This window comes from Leopardus geoffroyi, chromosome B3 (assembly GCF_018350155.1).
Source record: "Leopardus geoffroyi isolate Oge1 chromosome B3, O.geoffroyi_Oge1_pat1.0, whole genome shotgun sequence".
NCBI classification, from domain to species: Eukaryota; Metazoa; Chordata; class Mammalia; order Carnivora; family Felidae; genus Leopardus; species Leopardus geoffroyi.
Genome location: NC_059337.1, coordinates 132838486 through 132864875, shown reverse-complemented (window position 1 = coordinate 132864875; position 26390 = coordinate 132838486). Strand labels below are relative to the sequence as shown.

The 26390-nt window shown below is 47.7% G+C and overlaps 1 protein-coding gene and 1 long non-coding RNA gene across 12 annotated transcripts in view; one reads left to right on the top strand and one right to left on the bottom strand.

Moving 5' to 3' along the window:
• The window catches only part of FOXN3 (forkhead box N3), a 402841-nt gene that overhangs the window by 359444 nt on the left and 17007 nt on the right, over positions 1-26390 (top strand). For 5 of the 11 annotated variants that reach the window (XM_045451831.1, XM_045451829.1, XM_045451828.1 and 2 more), the window contains 2 exons: positions 12704-12769; positions 22261-22366. In XM_045451831.1, coding sequence (XP_045307787.1) covers positions 12704-12769; positions 22261-22366 — 172 coding nt within the window. The remainder of the gene's footprint in view (positions 1-12703; positions 12770-22260; positions 22367-26390) is intronic. The other 6 variants (XM_045451833.1, XM_045451834.1, XM_045451830.1 and 3 more) reach the window with 2 other exon arrangements.
• On the bottom strand, positions 1246-3732 carry LOC123584205. The gene is made up of 2 exons (XR_006705249.1): positions 1659-3732; positions 1246-1428 (listed from the first exon to the last, which is right to left on the bottom strand). It is a non-coding gene; the product is annotated as an uncharacterized LOC123584205 (long non-coding RNA).

The following is a 26390-nucleotide window of genomic DNA, read 5'->3' as shown; positions in this document are numbered from 1 at the left end:
ATTGGCTCTGTGAAGAACATTTCTGTTTGAAAAGCAGGGACCTTTCAAAAACAAGTTCTTTTTTCTTACCTGGGACAAACAGAGGGAGAGAGAAATATGCGGGAAGGAGGGGAAATTTAGGCGTCTCAGCATTTTCTGTGCGTCATAATTTAAGCCAAAGCCCAGACTGCTGGAGAGTATCTTTGTCCCTGCCCCTGTCTCCCGCAGCCTGTCTTACCTTATCCCACACGCACATTCTCTGAGGCAATAATCATCTGGGGGGGACAGCAGGCTGGTGGCACGGGCTTAACTTGTGCCTACCTGGCCTACAGTGCCCATCACCCAGAGTCTCTCAGTGGTAAGAGCTTGCAGAAACAGGCTTTTTGGGTTTCTTCAGAATCTGAACTGGGAAAGACTGGATGGGCTTAAAAAGAGGGGTCATCATTTTGATTTCCCCTCTGCTCCTCTCCTTGACCCTCCCCCAAGCCCTTACCTTTAAAAGACAGTGGCCACAACGTTCTCTGGTGCAGCCCGAGTCTGAAGACTTCCCGGGCAGGGCTCAGGCTTAGTGAAAATATGCTGAACCCCTTCCTAGAAGAATCTTGCAAGGGTGGGAGAGAAACGCAGGTGCCAACATGGTGGCATGGATAGACTTTTCCTTTTCTGTTTCCAATAGCCTTTGGTTTTGCTCTCATTGTCCTTGCTATAACTTTCTCCTCTTGAAAGATGAAATATGCCTTTCACGGTAGGGGAACGAAGCCAGTTGCTATCACGAAGTAACCTGATCCACCCACTTGCTGGGCTGGCCTGCAACGCTGTCTCCAGATGGTTTTGTCCTTGCCACAGCCCCGGTGGGAACAGACCTTCCCATGACCGCACCATTGCCTTTTGTGACTTTGGCCTTTAGCGTCTGCTTGCTCTGTTAATCATATTGTCTGGTGATCGTCATCCCTCCTGACTTGTTCAAAAACAGGTATGCCCAGACACAAACGGAAAACCTTTATTTGGCTTCACATTTATAGTTCTGGAATGAATAATACATAGCGTCCACAAGAGGACATCAGGTTTGGCCTGAACTCACCTCTTTTAAAAGCATGCCTCCCTGATCAAGCTCTCGCCCTCCACACTTGGGCCCACTTTGTTCCACTTGATGCTCACTTAGTATTTTTGTGCCCTGGGTGTTTCAACCACTTATGCTATGCGGCTAGAAAGTAAGCAGCTCGATTTTTTTTTTTTTTCTTTTCTTTTCTTTTTTTTTTTTTTAACCAAGCACATCTCCCCAAAAAGGGGGATCCTTCAGAATAGACTCCTTACAACCCCACAATACCTGTTTCAGGGTCTCAGCCATTCCCAGAAACCGTTCTGGAGACTTCTCTGGGGATCATCTCCAGAACAGATTTCCCGTTCGCCCACCAGAAGATCAACTCATTGATTTATGGTTAGACTAAACTTTAATTTTTTTTTTTTTCAACGTTTATTTATTTTTGGGACAGAGAGAGACAGAGCATGAACGGGGGAGGGGCAGAGAGAGAGGGAGACACAGAATCGGAAACAGGCTCCAGGCTCTGAGCCATCAGCCCAGAGCCCGACGCGGGGCTCGAACTCACGGACCGCGAGATCGTGACCTGGCTGAAGTCGGAAGCTTAACCGACTGCGCCACCCAGGCGCCCCAGGCTAACCTTTAAACCCAAGTTAACTCCTAACCTCCTTACCGATGGACTCTGAGTGCAGGGCTCACCCACCCTTGGAAATGGTTGGTATCTCCTTCAGGATTGGGACAGACTGGGCTCCTTCTCACGTCTCTTCCAGGAGCACAGTGTTGTGCTTAAATTTTGTTGGGTAGAAAGCTTAATCCTTTTATGTTCATGATACTTTTGTGTATAGCCTTACTATTGAATCTTTGTAGAACTGGATCTAAAAGGAATTGCTCATTAACAGTTTAATGATATTTTTTGTTCTCAACGAGGGATAGATGATGCCTCTCTTTGTGTGAAACCGACTATGCACTCTTCAGTGGAAACAGTTAATAACCATTATGTTATTATAGCTCCTCACTGTGCCCACTTACCCCGCAACCCCTAACGGCTTCGGGACATCCCAGGAGCCAGGTTTGAGACAGACATTAGGGGAAGTTACCATGGAGGATAAAGGAAAACAAGGGCTTTATTGGCGCTTTATTTTTATTTTTCAGTTGCCATATTTCATAGTGTAGGTTGTTTCTGAATAAATGTGTTTCAGAGAACTACACAAAGGTTTAAAAAAAAAAAATACCAAGCACCCGATTTGCTTTAATCTTTTGTTTTTTTCCTAATGTATTTGTGGGGGGGAGGGGGGAGGATTAGACCAGAAAGCGTAAAAGGCTGCTAAGTACTAAAACTGAGGCCCAGACAGAGCTCGGTGACCGGTAATCCTAAGAATCGGCAGCCCCAGGTCACTTTGGAAGAGCAGCCGAGGGGTTGGACTGGTAGCACTCAGCACCATTCCTTATCAGGACCGCGCTCCAGCTGCCCAAGAGCGATGGGGCGTCCTTAGTGCGGCACGTATGGACTGAAGCAGGAGTAGGGATCTCCCGGTCTGCGATGAGATGTGTGCTTTCGCCGCCTTCGGTTGCTCTTTGTGTCTGAAGCTCAGGTCTCTAAGGGAGAAAGAGATGGCTTTCCAGGACCCACTTGCCAGCAGAAGCAGGATTGTGTCAGTGGGTGATGGTAGAGTGTGTGTGTGTGTGTGTGTGTGTGTAGGGGGCCTGGTTGTATCTGTATTGCCTTCTGATCTCTTGATAAGATGCCCTCAACTGGATTTAAGTAACTACATTTTAGTAGTATATTCTTTCATTTGGGCACAGGGTGGCCAGAGAGCCATTTGCTTTCTGGGGGCCCTCTGGATGGACGGGGACCTCCTGACTAGCTAGGGACGACCTGTAGATGGTGACATGGTGTCGACCATTGGCTTCGCTGTACGTTTTGCCACCCAGCACTGTGGGCCGGGTGCTGGTTCTGTTGCCCTCCGCCCCCTACACATGCAGACCTGACGGACTGGTCTCCCTCAGGTGCCACAGACACAGGGCGCGGTGGCGGGGAGAGCAGTTCTGGGCCTTGGTGGATAGACTGGCCTCTCCCCGGAGAACATACTAAACTTTCATGTGGAAATCAGCTGTAGCAAAGTAGGGGAATTCTGCCGTATGTACTTGAACTCACATCCCTGCAAGGCGGGTGCAGAGGGTCAAGGTGGGAAACGACACGTTCCTCTGAACTCCCTTCCTAACGTACCGCATCTGGTTGTGAATTCTCCTTCCTGCGTTCGCTGGTTCCAGCCTCTTTGGAACGCCCTCTCTAAGGATACTGTCACCGATTACTTGATGGGCTGTAAACAGATGAATTGTTTTTTTTTATCTGTTCTCCCTCCCCACATTCATGTCCTCTGACTGCAGATGGGTTCTTAGAAGACCCTCTAACGGGTCTTGAAGTAGTAAAGGGAAATGCTGGGCGTCACTCCTGGGTGGAGAACCTAACCATTGCCCATGCCATAGCATCTCACTGCTGTGGGGTTGACCTGTGGAGTGGCGGTGGTCCCCCCTTCCAGATGTTTGAGAAGGAGCTCTCCAATAAGGAAACTGATTTGAGCGTCGGAACACCTTTTTCAACGACGAGATCAGGTCAAATGGGTCAATGTTTACGGCGTAGTCACATACAGGGGTAGCACATTGCATGGGGCGGTGTAGGATTCAAGACGATAGATGTTTGTGCAGAAGGCACGGGGTGCGGTTTAGTTCTGACGTGTCTGTCTGATGACAGGCGCCTGTCGGAACAGGGAAAATCGACGCTTCTGTGGTCCCTTTTGAAATTCGTGCGAGTCATGTAACGCGTGCGTTCCCAGACAAAGTGAGCCTTGTGTTCAGAGTTCTCCCCTCCAGCTATGTCGCTCGGACATTAGGGCGGCGGATGAGGCGAGCTGGGCAGACAGTGGATATGTGCCGTGGCGTTCTGGTGTCAGGGTAGTGAATGGTATCTACTCTTGCTAACACACCTGCCAGTGTCATTCTGAGCTCAACCTCTGCTCCCGGAAAGAGGCTTTGCGCGTCGACCCAGTTGAAGACAGAGCTCATTGAAGATGCCACGCCAGTGGAAATGCTCCATGGCCAGCACCAGCGAGATTGCCCTGCCTGGTGGCCCCACCAGAATGGCAGGAACAGTGGGAGAGTTTGTACCGTGGTCTCCTGCAGGTCCGCAGCCTTTGGGACCGTCACTAGAGGAGGAAGTGGCTTCCAGGGTGGAGCCTGGGCAAGAACTGATCTTCCCATCCATGGGGAGCAGTGATGGTGGAGACAGATGAGCTCATAACAGTGTGGAGAGAGGAAGAAATGACTGAAGACAGATGCCCTGGTGGTCCCCCAACACTTCTTGCCAGTCGCGTGCCCTGTCCTCTGTGTATCTGACTGCCCCGCTGGCTTTCGGTTCCTGTCTTGGGGATCTCTGGGCCTGGTTCTGTCTCTGGCTTCTCCTCCGACGTCCTTCCTCTGAGATATCAGTGTGGCCCGGCCCTTCGGCTCTCATGAGAGCCCCCATCCAGTTCCCGGCCTGGTGACGGGCTTTGGCTCTATCACTGGTTGAAGAAGCCCGGACCAAGCAGGAGGTTTTCAAAGCAAAAACAAACCCAGAGTCTAGAAGGCTTCAGCATTAATTTCCCCGTCCTCCCTCCCTGTGTCGGAATCCCCTTCATAAAATACCCAGATGTCTCCTCTGCTCGTGGCCATCAGTTACAGCATCTCCAGGGAGGCAAAAATCAGAGAAGGCCGTAAGTGGATTTACAACTGAATGAGGTGCAGAGGGAAAGGCACTTCCAAGGAACATACAGGTTCTCATTCCACCTGCACGAAATTAAAAATATTTTTATTCTTTTTTTCCTTTTTTTCTTTTTTTTTTTTTTAACCCATCACAGACAGGCGGTTGCAGCACAGTTTTCACAAGCCAGACAGAGCCCAACCAGAACTCCCTGGCTCTAAAAAAATAAAAAATAAAAAATGGTTGTGACTCATAGGACAGAGTCCGAACCTGTTCTGGGCCTCCTGTCACCTTTACCCTGATCTTCAAGTTCTAGAATTTCAGAAGTCTTGTACGGGTCACCCTGAATCCACATGGCCCCTTTCCGTTTGCTCCCAGACAGCTGTTAGAAAAACTTCCATCAACTGGTCAAAGACATTGAAGAGGTAAAATGTTGATCGTTGATCGTTAGGGAAATTCTGAGCATTGGATAAAAGAAGGTGTTGGAGCGGCAGTGTCCCGGCCGAGAAGGACAGGGTGGACCCTCCGTGTCCTGGGAAAGGGCTTGAGGTCTTACGTTCACTGGAAGCACACGTTTGGAAAGATAAGCGATGCCATGCAGACCTCTCAGAAAGGCCAAAGCAAAGGGGACGGTAGAATCAAGAGACCCAGCAAGCATCAAAGTCAAAGCATTTCTTTTGCCAGGAGACAAAACAAGTTGGAAGCATCTGCCGTGGGGAGTGTCTGTGAGCTTTCTTTTACTTTTCCAGCGGAGTAGCAGCAGTGACTCAGAGAGTTCATGGCCCTCGGAGCGTCCCCAGCTCAGCCACCCTAACACCACATTAGAGACGGGTGTCTGAGTCCTCTAGAGACGAGAACCCTTGTCATTTGACTCCCAGCCCAGGATGCCTCCTGAACTGTGTACTTAGCAACCAGAACCTTTCCCTTAAATCCCCTTCCGCACGAAATGCAATTAGGGGCAATACATGGGCAATTTACACAAGTTAAACAGGGAGCTGACTTGGACATATGCGTTCCTACTAATTTGCAAAGTTGTCGCTGCTCTCGTAGTCAGTGCGTCTCACCTGTAGAATTCACCAGTCACTGCTTTTAGGCTGAGAAAGAATCACAAGATGTGTGACTGGGAGCCTAGTAATACCTAGAATGCATGTGTCAATCATTCATCCCCCACCCCCTCAGCTTGATTTAGATTCCCTTTTGCAGAAACTACTCTTAGTTTCAACTTGCTTAATAGCTGGTTTCAACTTGCCTCGTTTCTTCAGAGTAGCAAGCGTTTGGGGTTTTCTCGGACTCCGTTTTTTGGAGAAGGGCCACCCTTGGTGTTCTCTAGGCCAATTCCCCTCATAACGATGATTTTCAAGGTCGCCACTTGGAATCAATCTTTGCATGAGGTTTTTATTCCCCAAGGTCCCATCCATTGTGAAGATAGTCCACTGGGCTCTGTGGTGTCACTTTCTCCCCTGTCTGGCTGTGCGAACCCCTCAGATGTTTGCATTTCATACCCATGGTGAATACCGTCTTAAGAACCTTCAGCCAACAGGGAAGTGGAAGAAATATTGGTGGCAGGTGACCTCAGTAGATCTGACAGCACTCCCCTGTGCTGCTGCTCCCTACAAAATCAGAGGCTGCTGTTACAGATATCTTGATTGATCAGAACAGGGGCCAAAGAGCATCACTCCCTATCTCTCTGACTTCAAAGCTACCAACATAGATATCCTCTCTCTTATCCTATGCTTAGGGACTCCGCGTAAAGGGGGGAGAAAAAGGCGACAACAACAAGGTGAATTCCATATCTGTTTATTTTTGATGTATACTATTGAGATCATTTGACTCGAAGACCTACTTTTCTTGACCACAGCGCATGTCCACGTAGCTCATTACAGAGTTTGTCAGCCTCAGCACTGTTTGCATTTTGCGACTGGATAATTCTTTGTTGTAGGGGGGCTCTCCCATACACTGTGGAATTGTGAGCAGCATCCCTGAGCTCTACCCACGAGATGCCAGTATTACCTTCCCCTCCCACCCGGTCATGACAATCAAAACTGTTTCCAGACAGGGCGCCTGGGTGGCTTAGTCGGTTAAGTGTCTGACTTTGGCCCAGGTCATGATCTTGCAGTTGGTGAGTTCAAGCCCCGCATCCGGCTCTGTGCTGACAGCTCAGAGCCTTGGAACCTGCTTTGGATTCTCTCTCTGCCCCTCCCCTGCTCACTCTCTGTCTCTCTCTCAAAAATAAAAAATTCTTTTAAAAGAATGTCCCCAGACACTGCCATATGCCCTTGGAGGGAAGGGGTACAAAATCGTCCCTGATTGAAAAAACACTTCCTTAGTATATGGAGTGTACATAAATGAAATCACACGTATCCAGAATTTGCCTGGGAATGTATACCTTAATCAGGGTTTTTATTTATTTCCTTGCTTGTTTATTGTTTTCATCTATTTCTTGTCTCCTTGGCCCTAAAAGTTATCCCAAGCATTTTTTTCTCCATTTTCACGGACTAACCAAATACTTTCAGATGTGCAGCCTTGTACTCATGCAGCATTGCAGAAAGTGGATAAAGATATTTCAAAGCAAAGAGACCTAGTGATGTTAGAGATGGTAACAGATTTCTGGGGGGCACTTGGCATGGACTCATTTTGGATGGTATTCATATACCCTTGATTTTCTATTACTAACGGTAGTCCTTTACCTTTCCTACACATCAGAATCCTCTGGTGAACTTTTGCAAAACTCACTGTCATCTGAGGTGGGGCCTGACATTTGATTTTCTGGAGTTTCCAGGGGATTCCACTGCACATCAAGAGGTTTATGCTCTGGGGTGCCTGGCTGGCTCAGTAGAGCATACGACTCTTGATCTCAGGGTCATGAGTTCAAGCCCTACATCGGGCTTAGGGCTTACTTAAAAATTAATTAATTAATTAATGATTTTTTTTTTTTAATGTGCTAACTTTTTCTTAAAATCACTCTTTCTTAAAAAAGAAAAGGGGTGCCTGGGTGGTTCATTTGGTTAAGCGTCCAACTCTTGGTTTCAGCTCAGGTCACGATCTCAAGGTTTTTGGGTTCAAGGCCCACACTGGGCTCCACGGTGATAGCATGGAACCTGCCTGGGATTCTCTCTCCCTCTCTCTCTGCCCCTCCCCTGCTCAAGCTCTCTCTTTTTCTCTCAAAATTAAGCAAGTAAACTAAAAAAAAAAAAAAAAAAAAAAAAAAAAAAAGGCTTCGGCCCTGGAATGAGCAGCGGCAGCCCCAGACAGCTCTTGGATAAGCCATCTGTTCGCTAGTTCGACAACTATTTATCTAGCACCCCTATGTTCCAGGCACTGTTCCAGGTGTTGGGAATACAGGCAGGTGAGGGGGAGCCCCGTAATAGGGCTCACTTGTTAGTGGAAAAGGTGAGAGAATAGGAGCACCTTGGTGTGTGCATTTGACTGAGCATCATGTCCTTGTATCCCATAATTTCTGTCCACATGGGTGTCATCTGTTCATCGTGGGTTTTTTTTTTTTTTTTATGCTTCGTGAATCTTTTTTTATTTAGTATTGTAAAGACCTTTCATCGTCCTATCAAACATTTCAGTTTATGAGGAGGAGTGGGGAGAACTAAACGTGTTAGACCTATGGACAATTAAACGATTTCTAAGAGAGTCACTGGTTGTAATTCTTTGGCTTTCCATACAGGCAATGCTTCATTATTGTTTTGTTAGATCAGTCAGCTCAGTGATGCTAAGGACAGTGCTCACGTTTTTGCAGCAGTTCTATGGCCACGACTTCCAACCGTCCGTCGTATTCTTAGTTAAAATAGGTAGACTCTGCAGTCCCTTCTCCGTGAGCCCAGATCCCAGAAGAAGGAGAACGAATGCAGACAGAAGCTACACTCTGAATCCACAAGATGCCTGGGCCAGGCTGGATGGATTGCTCAGAGTGGACCCAGCAGATGCCCAGAATGACAGGTCATGGCTTTCCAGAAGCAATAGGGTATCCTTCCAGCCTTACTGAGGGTGTTCACGTCCTCCAAAAGCGTTGAAATAAATGCGCATTTTGGTAGGTGCTCTTTGGAGTCCATAGTCCTGGCAGCCACAGGTCAGAAAGGGAAGAGGAAGTCAGGGGACTTTATAGGCAGAGCTAGGAACTATGTGGAATGAGTTGGAAGACCAACCAGTCCGCTCCCAAGTCTACAACCACCCACCACGATTTTAAAAGAAATGAACTCCACCCCTGCACATTTTTTTTTTTATTTTTTTTTTTCAACGTTTATTTATTTATTTTTTTGGGACAGAGAGAGACAGAGCATGAACGGGGGAGGAGCAGAGAGAGAGGGAGACACAGAATCGGAAACAGGCTCCAGGCTCTGAGCCATCAGCCCAGAGCCCGACGCGGGGCTCGAACTCACGGACCGCGAGATCGTGACCTGGCTGAAGTCGGACGCTCAACCGACTGCGCCACCCAGGCGCCCCACCCCTGCACATTTAAAGTCACGTGTTAATTAGCAGCAGACTGAGGACTTGACCCCAGGAGTTCTCATGCCTCGACTACTTCTTTTCCCATCACTCACAGAGAAAAGGCCCTCCCCCTTTCCCCGTGCCCCAGAGAAACCCATCTCCACATTTTGGGGGAAAATGAAGTGCCATATCTGTATATTTTTTTTAATCTATTTTTTTTTTTTAAATCTAAGAAACAGAACTGTTGTTTCTAGAGACTCTGTTACCTATTTCCATCACTGTAGCATAATGTATTTGTGTATGTACCTTCGCGAGAAGAGGATTTGAAAGCATCTTTGAGGTGTGTGGCCGTTTTTCAGCCTTGTACTGCAGAGAAGAGGCAATGGAATAAGACAACCGCATTAAAGATGAAAATTGAAATGGGGCGCTGGGAACTGGTCCAAAGGAGAAGTAACATTTGTTACTGAACCATGAGCAGAGGAGGAATTTTTTAATCCAGGCTTGAGATTGATTCTGATTTGAGGATGGTCATAACTTTATTAAGCATCCATGATGGCATGCTTGGTGTTAGACTGAATTAAGCAGGGGTAACTGATTTGGGGATTCTGTGTGAGGATGCTAAATTAGCATCCTAATTTTGGAAGATTGTACTCACCAAAAATAAAGAGGGTAGTGCTTCTGTATTTTCCTGGACCCCTCACCCAGGTCCCTAGAGATGCAACAGCGAAGGGTGAAGGGTACGCCTGGCCAAGTAGATCTTCATTCCTAAAAAGAGTTCCTGACCAAAATATCTTTCTCTTTTCTTATGCTCATAAGCTGAATTGAACCACTTGCGGGAAGAAAAACCTCTCTTTTAAGCCCAGGGAAACTCGTATGCAGTCAACCCACTGCTCATCCTCCCCTCCATCTAGTCCTTGACCTTGTTATCCTTCAGAATCAGCTGTGCCTCCAGAGCGGACCAGCCCCTAGCCCCAAAACAGTTGCCCAAGTGCCTAAAACCTTCCAGCCAAAAAACGCCAAACAAGCACTCTGGATTCAAGTGTCCTGTTGGAATAGGAATACTTCCATCAGAAAGCCTCTCTGCTGCCTAAAGATGTAAACCATCAGTGGTCTCTCCTGACCACAGAGAATTAAATCTTTCAGGGAGACCTACGGTGTGCTCACAGAAAACGCATCACCTAAGGTGGCATAGCACGTCTGCTTGCTCGGAAGGAAGCCCCTGGAGGGACTTGTCCTGAATGAGTCGCTGTGTTTATTTGGCTCAGATGGGATGGGGCTGGTGGTCCCGGTGATGTTTTGTGGGCCTGAAGCACATCCCAAGTTGCCTCTTAGGTTCCGCGAAATTCGTGTGCGTGCTGCTGCTCTTTTGGTTCATGAAAGATTCTCTTTCTCACGTCTTGTGTCTTTCTCTCTGTGGCCCTTTGTACCTTTCTCCGGTGGTCGTGTGTTTCTGAAGAATAAAGAAATCCTTTCTTTAATTTTCTGGGAAAACAAACAGGAAGAGGCTCTTGACATTTTACCTGTATTTCCTCTTGTTCTGTCTGTCCCCATCGGACCTCCTGGTCATTGAGGAAAAGTCTGGGGAAGAGTTGCCTCGGGAGACCGGGGCCAGGCACCCGGGCCAAGCCCTGGTCGCTGGCAACACTTTGCGTTCTCAAAGATGGCAAAGAATGTCTGCTCTGCCAAGAAACAGGTGTGTTTTCTCGGCCCTGAAAGAGGAAGGGGCCCTTTCCAAAAAGAGGAAGTGGGAGGAGACCTCAGTCCCTCCATAAAACCTTCCAGAACCTAAGAGACCTGCTTTCGGCAACACGCTGTGTGGGGAGACGGGGGCCTAGGGGCAGCAGGAACCCTGGGAACCGTGAATAGGACCTTAAGTCTTTCAGCTCAACTAATATATATATATATGTTTTTTTAGTATCAGCGGGGAACGATGACTGTTTTAGAAATGTCACCCCAGGAGTTGCCAAATAAGTTAATTTACCTGTTCCTCATGCTATTAACATAAACCTTCACTCCATTACAGAGTGTAAGTAAGGGGGCCTCCTGCAGGCGAAATCGAAACTGGCCTCTAAAGTTCTTTCCCCCCTCCCCCATTTTTTTGAGACGCTGTCTTCTAGAACCAGCGTCATCCATATTATTAATCGCTTGTGGGGCTTTATACTGTATCACATTACTCCCTTGGAATTAAACTGCACATATGAAGTATGAAAAATGTACTTTTTTTAAACAGTAAAAAAGTCATTTCCTAGCATAATACCCAAAATAAAGTGCCGTGGAGCCATTAGTAGTAAATTGAATTTTTTGGCATGTAATTTGTACAGAAACTGACAAGTACGAGCCCCCCTGCCCACCCCCACCCCCCATCATTAGTCATTGGGTTTAGCGGACGCAGAGGTAGTAATCTGCAAGGGCAGGCATTTTGATGTCGACTTCAATTGCACACTTCATTTATTCGGACAGGGCACAGGCGGCAGCTTCTGTCACGGGGCATCACTGCACTATTAGCGAATTTCGCCCCAGGGCAGCTGGGACGCTGTTCTGGGGCAGATGTTCTTTTCAGCCTATTCAGTGACCATTCTTGGGAGTTGTTTACTGTCGCCATGGTGACTTTCATTTCCATAGCAGCAGCGCTGCTGTTTCTCAGAGGAAAATGAATTTAGTTATAAAAGGATAATATTTTTTCTCTGTCTCTATATAACCTGCCATCTGTCAACTGGTGGATCAGTAAGGATTCAGAAACCTATTAAGAATTGTAGCAGCGAGGTGATGAGTATTCTTTTTGTCCCATATTAAAAGCAGTAATAGATGTGGAAGCAAACGCTGTGCCCTCAACATCATAACTTTCATGTTTCCTTTATATCTTAAGTGTGAGTGTGTGTGTGAGTGTGTGTGTGTGAGTGTGTGTGTGTGAGTGAGTGTGTGTGTGTGTGTGTGTGAGTGTGTGTGTGAGTGTGTGTGTGTGTGTATTAATGCCTTCACCACTTCTGCTACCACCACTGCGTGCACACAGCGTCTCGTAAAGTACAATTTACATTCTGCTGACAGATGGAAATGATCTGACGTCTTGTTTGTATCTCACTAGATGCAGGTATATTTAGGGCTTTCTCTTCTCGGTGCTGTGAGCTTCCCCAGTTCATCAAAGACTTCTGTTAAATGTCCTATTGTCACCCCACTCCCCTACTCCTCCGTGCCAGGGGAATAAGCTGTAGGGGTGCATAGATCAGCAATTTATCAGGAACATATAGTCAGATTATGAAATGAGCGAAATGAGGAAGGACCATGCTTTGTCTGAGAAACTTACTAACCTGCCCCTTAAATCTCATTCTAGAATACCTTTCTTCCTCTCAAACGCAAAAGGGAAGAAAGTCGCCTTTGGGATAGCTCATCTTGTTCCCAGATTTTTTTTTTTTTTCTCTGTTGCTTTCATAAACTGTAACTTGCAGGGGGAAAAAAAACACACACAGACACCGGCCCCGTTGTAAATAATGTTATTTATTGGTTGATTTTTCCAGATCCTGACATTGATGCTGCCAGTGCCATGATGCTTTTGAATACTCCCCCTGAGATACAAGCAGGTTGTGAGTAGATATTTCTATAGCCTACAGCACCGTAGTTTGTGAACTTAACCTTCTCATTTATATACCAGGCCATAGGAAGAACTAATTCTCAAGTAGAACTTCCCTTGTAGAATCCCTTTAAAACTTAACCTAAGTGCATGATTACATGCATATGCCTGCAGACGTGCGGCCATGCCTATGTGTGAATGAATGCATAGGTGTGTTTCCGGGATGACAAAGTTTTAATATAATCTCAGGGCTTAAGACTTGGGGGAAGGGAAGCAGACCCTATAGTGGATTCCTGCGGAGAGAACTTCCTTTCTCCTGCAGGAATAGTTCCTGTGAGTTTGTAGTTTCTGCTAGAAGAGGCTTTGTGGGGCCAGCCTAACAGTGATGGAACTGAGCAGTGCCCGGTTTCAGAAATTTCTTTCCCCTTTGGGACCTCATTAATAGCAGGCTGCCGTTTTATAGCTAGAGAGGAGAGGAAAGTCCGGCAAGACGGGGACGCAAGACCTTGAAGTAGCCTTGAAATGAACCATCATGATGCACCCCCACCCCCCACCCCGCATCATCCCCACCAGTCTTCCAAGCTGTCACAGAGAAGGGCCGGGCTGATTTTGCCGAGCAGGGCTCCTGTCTTCACCGGCCGTTGGCCACTGAGCAGTGTCAAGCTTGAAACAGCACTTCTTCCTTGAACTTGTCTTCTGTTGTGTCTTTTCCCACCTCTGAGCTACGCCTTGGAAAGGTCTCCTTCCCGAGTGGTGAACAATGACCTTAAATGGAGATATCTGTCTGTCCCCTCGTCCTCCTGACTTGAAGCTAGTTCCCCGGTCCCCCCTTCACCCCCACCCAGAACCCTGTTGAGCAGGTAGCCAAGCTCACTTCCTGGGGTCTGCTCAGGACATTGCTGTGTGGCAGCCTCCTGTTGACGGAACACGCTGATAAGGTGATGCAGCAGACCCCAGCACCCACCGGGCTCATTCTTGGGGCTGGGCCCTCAGCTTGTTTGGGGCTCTGGCTCCCTGAGTCAGGGAAATCCCCCACGTTCATTCTCGGGTGCTTTTGTTAACAGTTAGCCCTCCACTGGTCACAGCCTTCCCCGCAGCTTTGGGAAATTTGAGTCTGTCCTTTCTCCTTCCTTCTTTTAAAAGACCCGAGAGATGTGTCTCAGGAGAGACTCATCCCCCCCGGCAGGGGCTGCCATTACCTGCTCCGAAAGGCTTAGAATTCCCTTTCTTTCTTGGCTGATCTCAGATTGCCAGCAGTTGAAGCGTTAGAGGCTGCCCACCCCTCCGAGAAGCAAACGCCATTGCTAAGCACTTGTGTAACTAGCACAGTCCAGTGACTAGCAGTTACCCTGTAATGTGGTTTTTAAATGACGTTTGAAGTTGCAGAGAAATTGAAAACAAAACAAAACTCCATTCTCAGATGACCTTGCAGGAAGAGTGCAGACAGATTGTAACCAAGTTACAGTCTGAAACCGTTTCGGGAGTCATGTTGCATGACTTAACCGTGAGGAAAACACTTTTTTCACCAGAGCCGTAGAAGGTTCAGGAGCATCTTCGTTAGCACCGGCCACTGTGCACATCTTCGTTAGCACCGGATCACTGGCTTAAAGAAAAGCTTTTGATGAACCAGAATGATGGAATTAAGAGGGAAAGAGGCAGGGGGATTGGTCATTAACGGATCCCTAGCAGCTTCCATGGAAGTCCATTATCAGTAGTGGCTAAATGAACTTCTCCCCGCTCCCTCACTATAACACTCAAACTATAAATAATTATTTTTTCAGGGTATCCATAGTCTTACTTGCATGGAAATGCACAATTTGAGTTTTAAAAGTTCAGTGTTTATGTGTCAAAGCTGTAGGGCTTTTTTTTTTTTTAATTTTTTTTTTTCAATGTTTATTTATTTTTGGGACAGAGTGAGACAGAGCATGAATGGGGCAGGGGCAGAGAGAGAGGGAGACACAGAATCGGAAACAGGCTCCAGGCTCTGAGCCATCAGCCCAGAGCCTGACGCGGGGCTCGAACTCACAGACCGCGAGATCGTGACCTGGCTGAAGTAGGACGCTTAACCGACTGTGCCACCCAGGCGCCCCTGTAGGGCTTTTTTAGAAGGCTTTCTTCTTACCTCAGTGTTCGCTCTGTGAGAAATTCAGCCTCAGCCCGGCCTTCGTGAAAGCTCCGGGCCAAGAAGACGGCTCCAGTGTCCTAGAAGGCAGGAACCATTGGCAGGAGCCTCCAAGAAATAAATGTAAAGACTAGGGAGGGGGTAGGAGCATCATCTTTGTGTTCTCCTTCCCATCGGGCCCCAGTCTCTAGTAAAATCCCCTAATGGACAAGCTAGCACATGGTCAACAGGCCGGAGCAAAGCCCCTGAAGATGTGAACAGGACTTTAGGAAAGAAGTGAACATGCACTTGGGAAGCCAGGTGGCCACTGGTCAGCCTCCCAGTAAAGGAGTCGGGGGCAGGGCGGGGGGGGGGGGGGTGTTGTCTCTAGCTGGGGGCCTCGGTCTTCTCTTAGCACTTCTTGGCTTCCCTCTTCCTCCCCCTCCCCTTGTCCTTATCTTATGTTTCATGTTTCTTTTCCTGGGATTCGGTGAGTGTCTGGCCTCCTGAAGGGAGAAAGGGTAGATACTTTCTGTGGTGCAGCCTCCATACTCCTGCCCTGCCAGCTGCCCCCGAGGCCTGGAAAAAGTGGAAGGTGATTCCTCACCAAAAAGGCTCAGAGGCGGCAGACACCCAGCCCCGGTGGTGGAGGGCGGGCGGCCTGCCTCGTGGTGTTTGTGTGCACGTGTCCCGGTGTGGACGTGGGTGCCTAGCATTCAGGCGTCCCCTCTGCCCGCACACGGGGAGCACAGGTTCGCATCTGCACGCAACTGCCTGTGTCCCGCCCCCAGGCTGCGCTGTGGCCGAGCTGTTTACAGAGCCTCCTCATGCACTATTTATAGCCCCTTGTTTTGCCCTCCTGGGCTAGGATGCTGCTTGAACAGGGGCCACCAGGCTCGTCTGTCTGCTGCTGTCACTTCCAACAGTAAGAGCCTGGCTTGGGTGACTTGAAAGGCTTTTCCTTTGCCATCGACCTTCATAGCCGCCCCACTTAAGGTCACCGTACAGCAGCCACTTAGATTGTTTCCTCTCTTCCTCCCCTGCGCCCAGCATCTGCAAAGCTAGCTCGGGGCTGGCAAACCAGCCACCGTCCACGCTCCAAGCTGAGTAGATGGTACGAAGGAAACTTCTCAAGAAACTGGTGAGAATCACAGTCAGCCAGGCCCCTTTATCTTTTTTTTTTTTTTTTTTTTTTAATTTTTTTTTTTTTCTACATTTATTTATTTTTGGGACAGAGAGAGACAGAGCATGAACGGGGGAGGGGCAGAGAGAGAGGGAGACACAGAATCGGAAACAGGCTCCAGGCTCTGAGCCATCAGCCCAGAGCCCGACGCGGGGCTCGAACTCACGGACCGCGAGATCGTGACCTGGCTGAAGTCGGACGCCTAACCGACTGCACACCCAGGCGCCCCAGGCCCCTTTATCTTTGAGGAGTTCCCACAGTGCCCCAAGGGAGCTCAGCCTGCCCCGGACCCTGCCCCTGGTATTACTTGAGCTGGCTCCTTATGGGTCCCATCAGTCTCTCCTGGCGACCGGATGCTTCACTTTCAATGAGGCAGCTGAGTGCATCTAATCAAAACCGCAGGCTTCAACATTTTGTCCCCACTCCCATCCCCCGGAGCCCCAGTGATGATGTTATCTTTTCCAGACTTTCCACTTTGCAGCATGGGGAACATTCTAGAAGGTATGCTGTTGTGTCTTGCATGTGCTATAGGACACCACTTCCAGAAAAATCAGCACAGGACATTGCTGCTTCATTATCTCTTGAACTTTGGATTGTGCTTCTAGACCCATCCACCTCCCCCTCTCCCTTCAAAGTAGCCATATAGACTAATTCCAGCTTCTAGAGTCTACTTAAGTACCTGCTTTGCTGTTCCCCTCTGACAAGCCCTGTGAGTCATCTTTAACCCCAATGGAGGGATTGTTAGGAAGTCAGATCACCATTCTCATCTTCAAAGGCTTATATAATCCCTAGTTGGAATGTTCCCAGAGAGGAACTCTGGATGATAAACAAAGCAACCAAATGGGACAGCAGAGGTGAGGGAAGGAGGCAGCGTTCCACACCCCCTGGAGCTACAGTGTGCATCCAGCACACCAGGCACTGGAGAAGAAAGGCGACCAGGACGGGGGCTCCCCCGTTCCAGCCCCCTCCCCAGCATCTTTCTAAGTAAGCAGGTGGAAAGTCCCACTTCGGGAAGGGGAAGGATTATCGGAAGCACTTGCTCCCCAACTTATGGCCTCTGGTGGTGTCAGCCAGGGCTGCCCTCCAAAGGCAGCAGGAGCTCAGAGGTTAATTTTAGAAGCCGTGAAAATCAAGGAAGCTGAGCATCGGGAAGGAGGCTGGGGAGGCTGGGACGGGGCCACACCGAGGGTGGCGGAGCGTGGAGGGAAGTTTGTCTTGTGCCACAGACGGTTATCTTGGGTCCTCCAGGTGATCACGCTTAGATCACGGTGAGCAGGGCTGCTTGGTTCACTCCTCTTTCTGCGTGTTACTTTCTTATTGCCTAAAAATAAGGAAGTTTAGAGTCACTCTACGCTATAAGAGAAAGGGGATGGTCAGCAAGAAGTGGGAGCCGTGGGGCCCCTGTCCTTGGCGCCTCGTCCCAGGAACCCGAGAATCTCAGAGATGTGTCTTCTTGTGTGTAAAAGCTGAACGTTGAACTGATCTTACAGGAGAGGATGGTTGCTGGAGGCCTGTGCCTTTTGCAGTGACCGCCACAAGCATATCCAGTTTTCTCACTATACTCTTCTGGGCTGGAGGGCTGGAGCCATGGTACAATTTCAGTACAATTTCAATACACTGGGTGGGCTCGGTCTGATTTACCCTGAGGGCAATACAGAGGAAAAGGAAGGGGCAGATAGACCGTGCTGATAGGAAAACAGCTGAGGAATGGATTCATGCTCCCTCCGAGTCCCCAGAACCAAAGACTGGTTAATATGGACCTCACAGACATTTTAGACAGGCTGTGATTCGTTTTCCAGAAGCCACGTTCCTGACGCTTGGGGATGGAGACAGGAAGGAGAAAAGATGGGAGAATAGTTAAGTGTCACAGCTGGCTTCTGGCAGCCCATGAGCAAATATGAACACATCACCATCCCAACATGAAAAGCGCTGCCAGTGATGAGGACTGAGAAGTGCCAGGTTTGGTTGGCAGAGGCAGCATTCAGTTGCAGCTCATTTGAGAGCAAACTCCAGGAGTCAGGAGAAGAGCCTAGTTTATGTGCCAGAAGTCTGTGAGGTTCAGGAAATGGCTCAGGGAAAGCCTTTTAGTGCTGCGGAATAGCTTCGTCCGTGAGATTCTCTTTGAAGTGAATACACTTCATTAATCCGGAAGATGTGGGCAAATGCAGAGTTGAGATATCTAAAAAGCATAAAAGACTGGAAGAATTTCTCCCTGTCTTGACCTCCACCCCTCCCAACACCCCCCTTAGGCCCTGTTCCTTATAATTAGTAAGAGGAAGGTAGAGAGGTGCATGGGATAGTGGAAGGACGGACAAGATGGTGATGAAGAGCTTATATAATGGACCGGCCGCCGAGCTAAGCAATTTACATCAGTCGTCTTATTTAACACTCAGCAACACTCCTATGAGCTGTTTATACCAGGTTTGCAGCTGAGGAAACTGAGGCACATGAAAGTTGAGGCACTTGCCCAAAGCTGCAGAGCTAGTGGGGAGGCAAGACTGGGGCGGACGGAGGCCATGTTGCCCTGAGCTTGTACTCAACCACTGCAGAGCACTTCTTCCCTGGAGGCTGAGATGAGCTGAGGACACCGAAAGACGCTGGTCCCCAGTCCATGCTCGCTTCCTTTCTTTGTTCCTCTCCTGTAGGGCATCGCCCCTGGGGCATAACAGTTCTAGGCGCTTGGGCAGAGGACTCTGGGCTTAGGGCACTGTCCTTGGGGTTGCTTTTCTCCTTTGGCTGGCAGATGACTCCCTGGCCATGCTATGTGACTCCCATCTGCTGTCTTCACTGTCCAGGGCACCCCAGTCTTTGTCCCAGAATTATAGGTGTTTCAGGTATTTCCCACAGGGGTGATTCTGACATGGGACCAGAAGCCCCATAAGAGCTGTCACCGTTCCTCCAGCTACGTTCTGTGACCGGGAAGATGGCTAAGTTCTTCCAACATGGTCTGGGTTTGTTCTGTTCTGTTCTTGTGGACTTCGGGCTCACCTGGAATGGAGAAAGCACAGGCTGCCTCAGGATGCTCAGGGGATGTTGGTTATGTTGATGTTGATGATGATAATATTGATGACTAAGAGGTAATTTTGTATAACAGTAGTGCCTTTATTAACTCAGTTAAGTCTCCACTCTGTGAGATAAATACCATTTCTGTCCCCATCCTCTTAAGTGGCTTGCTCAGGGGACACAAGCAGTAAATGACAGAGATGGGATGCAGACCCAGAGATGGGATGCAGAGATGGTGTTGGACCCCTCCAACATCAGAGTCTGGCTCTCAGCCGCCGTGCTGCAGACCTTTTCCCCCGCTCAGAACCCTTTCGTGGTTTTCCCCATATCCATGGGATGAAGCCCAAACGCACCTCATTCCTGCAGAGGGATCATACGTTTTAGCCAAGTTAGTTTTTGTTCTTGTGCACATCGTAATTTTTATTACTTCCAGGCCTTGTATGTGCCGTTCCTGTGCCTTTGAATGCCAACTCCGACTGGAGTTCTACAGGAAGTCTTCCCAGACACCCTTTACTTCGGGTTAGATGCCTCCATCCGTCATGCCTATAGGCCGCTCGCCCCGCTTACCACAGTGTATTTCCATTACCTCTTTAATTCTCTGTCTGTCCCCCTTAGCTGTGGCGACCCTGCATCCCCTTCATGGAATACATAAGCAGATACTCGGTATGTTAATCCATGCATCGATACGGTCTGTATATGGGACTGTAATAATTTTGCTGGCAAGAATTACGACTGTGGTGCAGATTTTAAGCGTTTAAGTGATTTTAACAAGTAGTCCTTTCTATCAGATTTGCTCGCCGTTCTAGATGAGATCTTTAGTGACTGATATCTTCACTGGTATTATCAGAATGGAACTGAGCCTGTGGTTTCTGGCCATTTCAACGAGACTACCATACGGCAAGATAACTGAAAAACCCTCTCCCGCGATCTCCAAAACAGACAGACAAACTAAAAGCCTCTCTTTTCAAGCAACCTGAAGCCTCTTCTACAGACTCTAGAGTCCTACTGATTTTTGCATGTCTGTCCTTGGGAATTGCTCGTATTTTTCCTCCTATATTTTCTTCTAAAACGTTTCTAATTTTAGTTCTTACATTTGCATTATGATCCATTTCTAATTAACTTTCGTGTATGGCCATGAGGTAAGGACCAAGGCTCATTTTTTTCCTGAATGGATCGCCGGTTGTTGTAACTCTGCTTCCCCTCATCGTATTGTCTTGATACCTTCTGCCAAAAGTCAGTTGGCCACATATTTGCGGGTCTATTTCTGGATTCTGTTTTCTTCCATGATCTGTGTGTCTGTGTTCACACTAATACCACGCCGTCTCGTAGCTGTAGAGGAGGTCTTGAAATGAGTATATAGATCAGTTAATATAAATTTTAGACACTCTTCCTTAGAAAGAACTCATCAACGAAGCCAAATAGGATACTTCCCTCCAGTATTACATTATAACAGGCTTCATGCTTTTAGATACCTGGTAAGTCTCCTGTCTCAGATGATCTGCTATCCGAAACCAGGCTGATAGTAAGGAACGGGTAAGAGTTCCTGATCTAGTTCAGCCTACGGTCACGGTTAAATGTGGTAAGTGAATGGAAAGATTCTGGACCCCTGGACTACATTAGTAGTACTTGGTTCAAGTGCTGGTTTTTGTCTCCCATCCACCTTTTATAAAACCCAATAGCAAGAGCCTTACACAAACCTGGAAGAGAAATAGCAAAAATTCTAGCAAGAGCCACAGAATTCTCTAGGAATCGGCCTGTATAACATCATCCATGTTCAGGAGTGGACATTCATCCTACATGAAAGACCTCTAGTTAAAGGTTCAGAAAATTTATGGAAACATGCCCTTAGAGGCCTAAACATTACAGGAATAAAAAGTCTGTGTTTTGTAAAGAGTGTTCTCCACAAATAATACTGACTTTAACACTTAATATCCAGAAGGGTTTTACATTTTTTGTATGTATAATTTTCTAGAGGCTCTTTGTTTGAGAAGGCATGATTTATCCACCTTGCCTCTGGATGAGACTGGGGGGGGGGGGGGGGCTCCATGGACACAGCCAGAGCCCTGGGGACTGAGGACATTGACGGCAGAAGGGTTCCTAGGACACTGTTCCGAGAAGGAAGAAGAGATTTCAGTAACTTGCACAAAGTCACACAAGAGAAACTGAAATGAAAGCTAAGACTCCAAGCCCTGCCTTAGTGCTTCCCAATGCACGCCTGGCCCTGGAGACACATGGAGGAGGGTTGGTTGTACAGTAAGAATATTAGCTTGAACCTAATGAAACTGCTGTCTGGGAGGTCGAAAAAGATGGACGATCGGGGATGTCCTGGTGTAAACCCTCATACAGGGGTGAGCCCACTGTGGGTTTGTATGGAAACAGACATCATCTGATGGGCACTGGCACAAAGGTTGGCTTACAATTGCTCCAGGGATGTGTGTATTTAGGAGAAGGCGGGATGGTGAGAGAACTCTGGGGAGATTTGCTTGGGGAAGCTTCGAGGAAGGAGGCAGTGGGTCCTCCAGAGTGGGCTGTGCATGGTTCTGAGACGGGAGCCAGAGCCACCCTGCCAACCGTCCACTCCCAGCCACACTGAGGAAGGGGTCTTTCCTCTGGCGGCCGAAATCGTTGTGAGCACACACTGTGTTGTGAGCACTGAGGTGCCAAGTAGCTTATAAAATCAGCTTTGCTTTTCTTTTGGCTCCTGTTTTCTCTTGTCAGGTTAAGGACAGATAGAAAGATGTTCTCAGCTTCTGACCATCACCAGAGAAGCATGAAGAAATGCTTTTGTTTGGTCATTGCTATTAGACTTGTGTTAGTGTTCTCGAGATCTTGTTAGGGTCTGAGTGGAAAGAAAAGCTTGTATTTAATAAACGCAAGGAAGTAATGTTTGAAGCCCACTTTTGAAAACTCACCCTTTTTTAAACCAACGCATCAATAATTTGATTGTAAGGTATTGGTCTGACATGGCTGACCAAATCTCTTTCTTGAGGCGTGGTATCTTTCTTTCCCCTTCTACGTGTGTGCGTATGTGTGTGTGTGTGTGTGTGTGTGTGTGTTTCTATCACTGCTCACTCTTTGTGCCTATAATAATCACTTTCTCTCTCTTCTTTTCTCTCTCTCTCTCTCTCTTCCTGATGTATCCAGAATTTCTGACTCAAAACAGAAATGTTCACCGTTGAATTCATGTGTGGTATCTTCTTCCGTTTTGTTTTTCCAGTTCCTCCAGGAGTGATACAAAATGGAGCACGGGTTCTGAGCCGCGGGCTGTTTCCTGGAGTTCGGCCGTTGCCAATCACTCCCATTGGAATGACGGCAGCTGTGAGGTAAGGGAGGCACTCGCTGGGCAAAGCCTGCCGGAAGGAGTGGGAAGGGCATCATGTGTCCCACGGGGCCACTTGGGATGAAGAGGACCAGCCTCTAAGGAGTGAAGACAATCAACCTGGTTTGGGTGTTAAGAAAAGGCCAAGTAGCGGTGCCTGGGTGGCTTACTCAGTTAGGCGTTCGACTTCGGCTCAGGTCATGCTCTCATGGTTTGTGGGTTTGAGCCCCGCATAGGGCTCTGCGCTGACAGCTCAGAGCCTGGAGCCTGCTTTGGATTCTGTGTCTCCCCGTCTCTCTCTGCCCCTCCCCCACTCTCACCTGGTCTCACTCTGTCTCTCAAAAATAAATAAATGTAATTAAAAAAAATTTTTTTTAAAGAAAAGGCAAAGTAATTCCCCAGGGACCCCAATCCAGCTTCTCCTTCTGGGCTCAAATTATCTTAGTCTCTTTGTAGATGAGGAGATGAAGACAAATTAAGCTTTTTTGTTGAAGAAGGTGGGACAAGGTGGGGAGAAGGAAGTGGTGAGCAAGTTGTTCATTAGATTCTAGGCTAACTGGTCTACCTCCAGAATGAAATGCAAAATCATGTGTGAAAAGTGCCTTTGGTTAGTGGGATAGAAATAACATGGGGCATCACTCCCCTGCTTCCAAGAATCAGGTCAGTTGCCAAACCACATGAACTCTTCCTTGGGAAATTTCCTTCTTCCATCCTTCTTATCTCCACTGCCGGCCCTGGATTAGGGTCTCTCGCTAGCTTAGACCTTTTACATGTGTGCCAGTGTGGATGCCGCCTCCCATTTTCCTGCTGCTTCTCTGCCCATTCCCGCCCACCCATCAGCCACTGTCAGACTCATTTCCTAAAATGTGCCTCTCCAGCCGTCTGCAGAAACACCTTCCATGGCTCCCACACATCAGCCTGACATAACCGCAGTCCTCTGGTGTCCTCGAACCAAATTTGTTCCCCAGATATGTCTAGCGTTGGCCGATCTTATCCATTCGGTTGCCTCTATGTAGACTTCCCTCAGCCTTCACATGCACCTCCTTCAGGGTCCATCACAAAAATGATTGCTTCCCAAAGCTTTTCTGAACATGGCCTCTGAGCTTGCCCTGGATGAATTCCCCTTTCCTTTGAAAGCCCCCATATTTTGCTTGTGGCCCTTTAACGGGTGACTCAGTGTAGTAAAATTCCTGTGTGTGTGTCCTTCTCTGTTGTCAATGGTTCGCTTGCCGTAGTCTTCAGGGCAGACGCTGGTGTCTAGGACCTGATAAGGAAGGAATGTGGTTGGAATTAGAATAATAATAATAAAGTTAGAAAACCACTTATCATTTCTGCTAGCCCAATATGGTGATACTTTCCAAAAATATATGGAAGGCCCTCTCTTATACTTCTCTAGGATCTTTCTTGGTTATCTGTAGGTCAGTAATTCTTGAGTTCTTAAATGATAAGCCTTTTCCATGCAGCCAAAGTATCAACACCTTTGCCTCACATTATGAGAGAAACACATTCCATTTTCTTTTCTTACTTAACATCTTTTCTGCCTCACCTCCTGGCTTACCTTTTTGGTTGACAGGACTTTGAGACTGTAGACTGTTTGCATGTGGAACAACAATCTATGTTCATTAGCATATTCTAAGTGTAGATTTCAGTTTGTTGTCTTGAGCAGTCTTTCGGCGCCTGCCACGTGGATCTGGATGTGGCTCCAGCCATTCCTCGTAGAAGGGCACAGGGAGAGGAGAGACATGAGACCAAGTTGGCCTTCAGCAGGAGCCACCCCCTCATTTTAATTATTACCCTCGTGGTGTATGTTATCATACATTTTACTGATTAGTACTCCCAAGAGGCATTATTTAAAACGCTGATTTTTTTGTTGTTGGTGTTCTAGTTATGTTCTGGTTAGAAGATAACAAAACCCCACAGCAAAACAATGAAGTCTTGTCTCTGGTTAAAGAGCTGCCACTTATCCAGTCCAATGAGCACCTCACTTTGGCTTTTCCACAGTAGAAGACCACAAAACAGGTTTCAGGTGCAGTCAGGAGACAGAGATAACACTAGGTATTCAATCAGGGAGACTTTCATGTTAAGAACCATTAACCAGATAGGAAGTTGTTAACCAGCTAACTGGAAGGGTGAAAAGAGATCTCCAGGTGTCCTGGAGAAGGTAGTCACTGGAAGGAGCCGCATCCCCTCGGGCTAAAGAGGAGAAAGGGAAGAGGTTGGGATGGTTGCCCCATGGGAGTGGGGCTCAGACCTCAGAAGAGGAGCTGGGGTCGGAGATCCGGACCTCTGAGGGGCACCCCTCAGCTTGGGCTAGAGGCTCTGATCTCAGAGGAGGGACGTATGGAAGGACCAGAGGGATGTTAGGAGATCTCGGGATCTCCTGCTGGCGCACGTCCTCTAAGGGAACATGAAGAAGTTGGTTCTGTAAGCATTAGGAGGACCACAGCTGGATTCAGCAGCTACTACAGGAATGAACTACCACTACAAGTGAACGGGACACACACAAGAAGGAGCGTGTCCTTTCTTCCTCCACCCCCTTCCCAGTCCCTCAGTGGCAACTCCTGTTATCCAAGCCTAATGTGAAGCCAGGTGGTACAGCAGACGTGTGGCTTGAACAGCCCAGCCCCAGCCCCAGCCCCAGCCTTTGAAACACTGTAAAAGGGTGCGTTTGGGGCTGAGTGAGAGTAGCTGCAAAATGGCACAACATGTCTGTCCACCATGAAAGCACGCAAGGTCTCAGGACCTTCCTGAGCATCAGAGAAGTTGTCAATAAATGTGCCACTGCTGTTTGCCAAAACTAGACAGGTTACCATAAAGAAGAGATGACCAATAAAGAAAACCATTGTGCGTTACCAATGCATTGTTCCACTTCAGTGTTAGGAGAAATGAAGGGGGGAGAGGAGTGTTGTGTGCTCTCTGTAAGGTCAAGGACCCTTGCTTATAATACTTTGCCTTCTTTAAGTCCCAAATGCCTGGCAAATAATAGGCACTGAGATGCTTCCAGAAAGAATAAACATAAACACAGCCACGGAGGTATCTGCAGAATCAGTGTCTATCTAAAACCCACTAATAAGTTTTCTGGGGTGGGAGTGGGGAACGGATCTTGTTTTGCTCTTCCACATTCACTGTAATTTTTTTTTTTTTTTTTTTTTTTTAATTTGACCATGTGTCAGCCGAACCTGAATTCAGCTAAGGTTAAAAGGAAAACAGCCCACAGGAGACTAAAACAATAGCAGATGTCTGCCAGACCCCACGACAGTGACCAAGGGATCCTGGGGGTGTTCAGTGTTTATGTCACTGCCCCCATCAGTTCAGCCAGGGATGGAGGGAGGGCCAGAGACTCACCCACTAAAGACCAATTTCCGACTCTGCTTTGTGTGACAGGTTTTCTGTGTGAGTCTAAGCGACTTCTCCTTAAGCGAAAATATTTGTCTTTCAGGGATTTTTTTTTCCACCACTGAGTGGCAAAGGCCATGTTTGTTTGTCTTAACTCGGAAACTGTTATTGACATAGATGAAGTGTTACTTTTATTAGCTGATCATTACACAGCTTGTATTTGCTGGGTTCCTTTGCATATAATTATGATGTGAAATCTCCTTGTAAGAGTATCTGTCAATAGTGTAATTGACTTTACAGTGTTGACTTTTTACTCAATAACCTCAGAGATTGGCCCATCCTTAGTTGTTGGAAACCTGCTTATTTTTAAATTTGCCTGGGCGTAGAGTCCTCAAGACACATTATCCTCAAAATAACTGCTCACACATCTTAGTTTTATGGCTGTGTCTTCTGTGTTCCCAGTGAAATTCCTTGCAGCGAATACATTGAATGGAACAAACGATTATAGCCCTAGAAGAACTGTTTCTGGCCCTCTTGGGAAACAGGAGCCTCAAGTTTCCTACATTTATAGCACTCTGGGCTGCCTCCCAGGTAGGGCCCATAGCAACTCTCTGGGATCTGGGCCACCTTGCCTTCAACCCTTACGCCTCTTTTTTGATCCATTAAATGTCCAAGGCTTACCAAAGAGGACT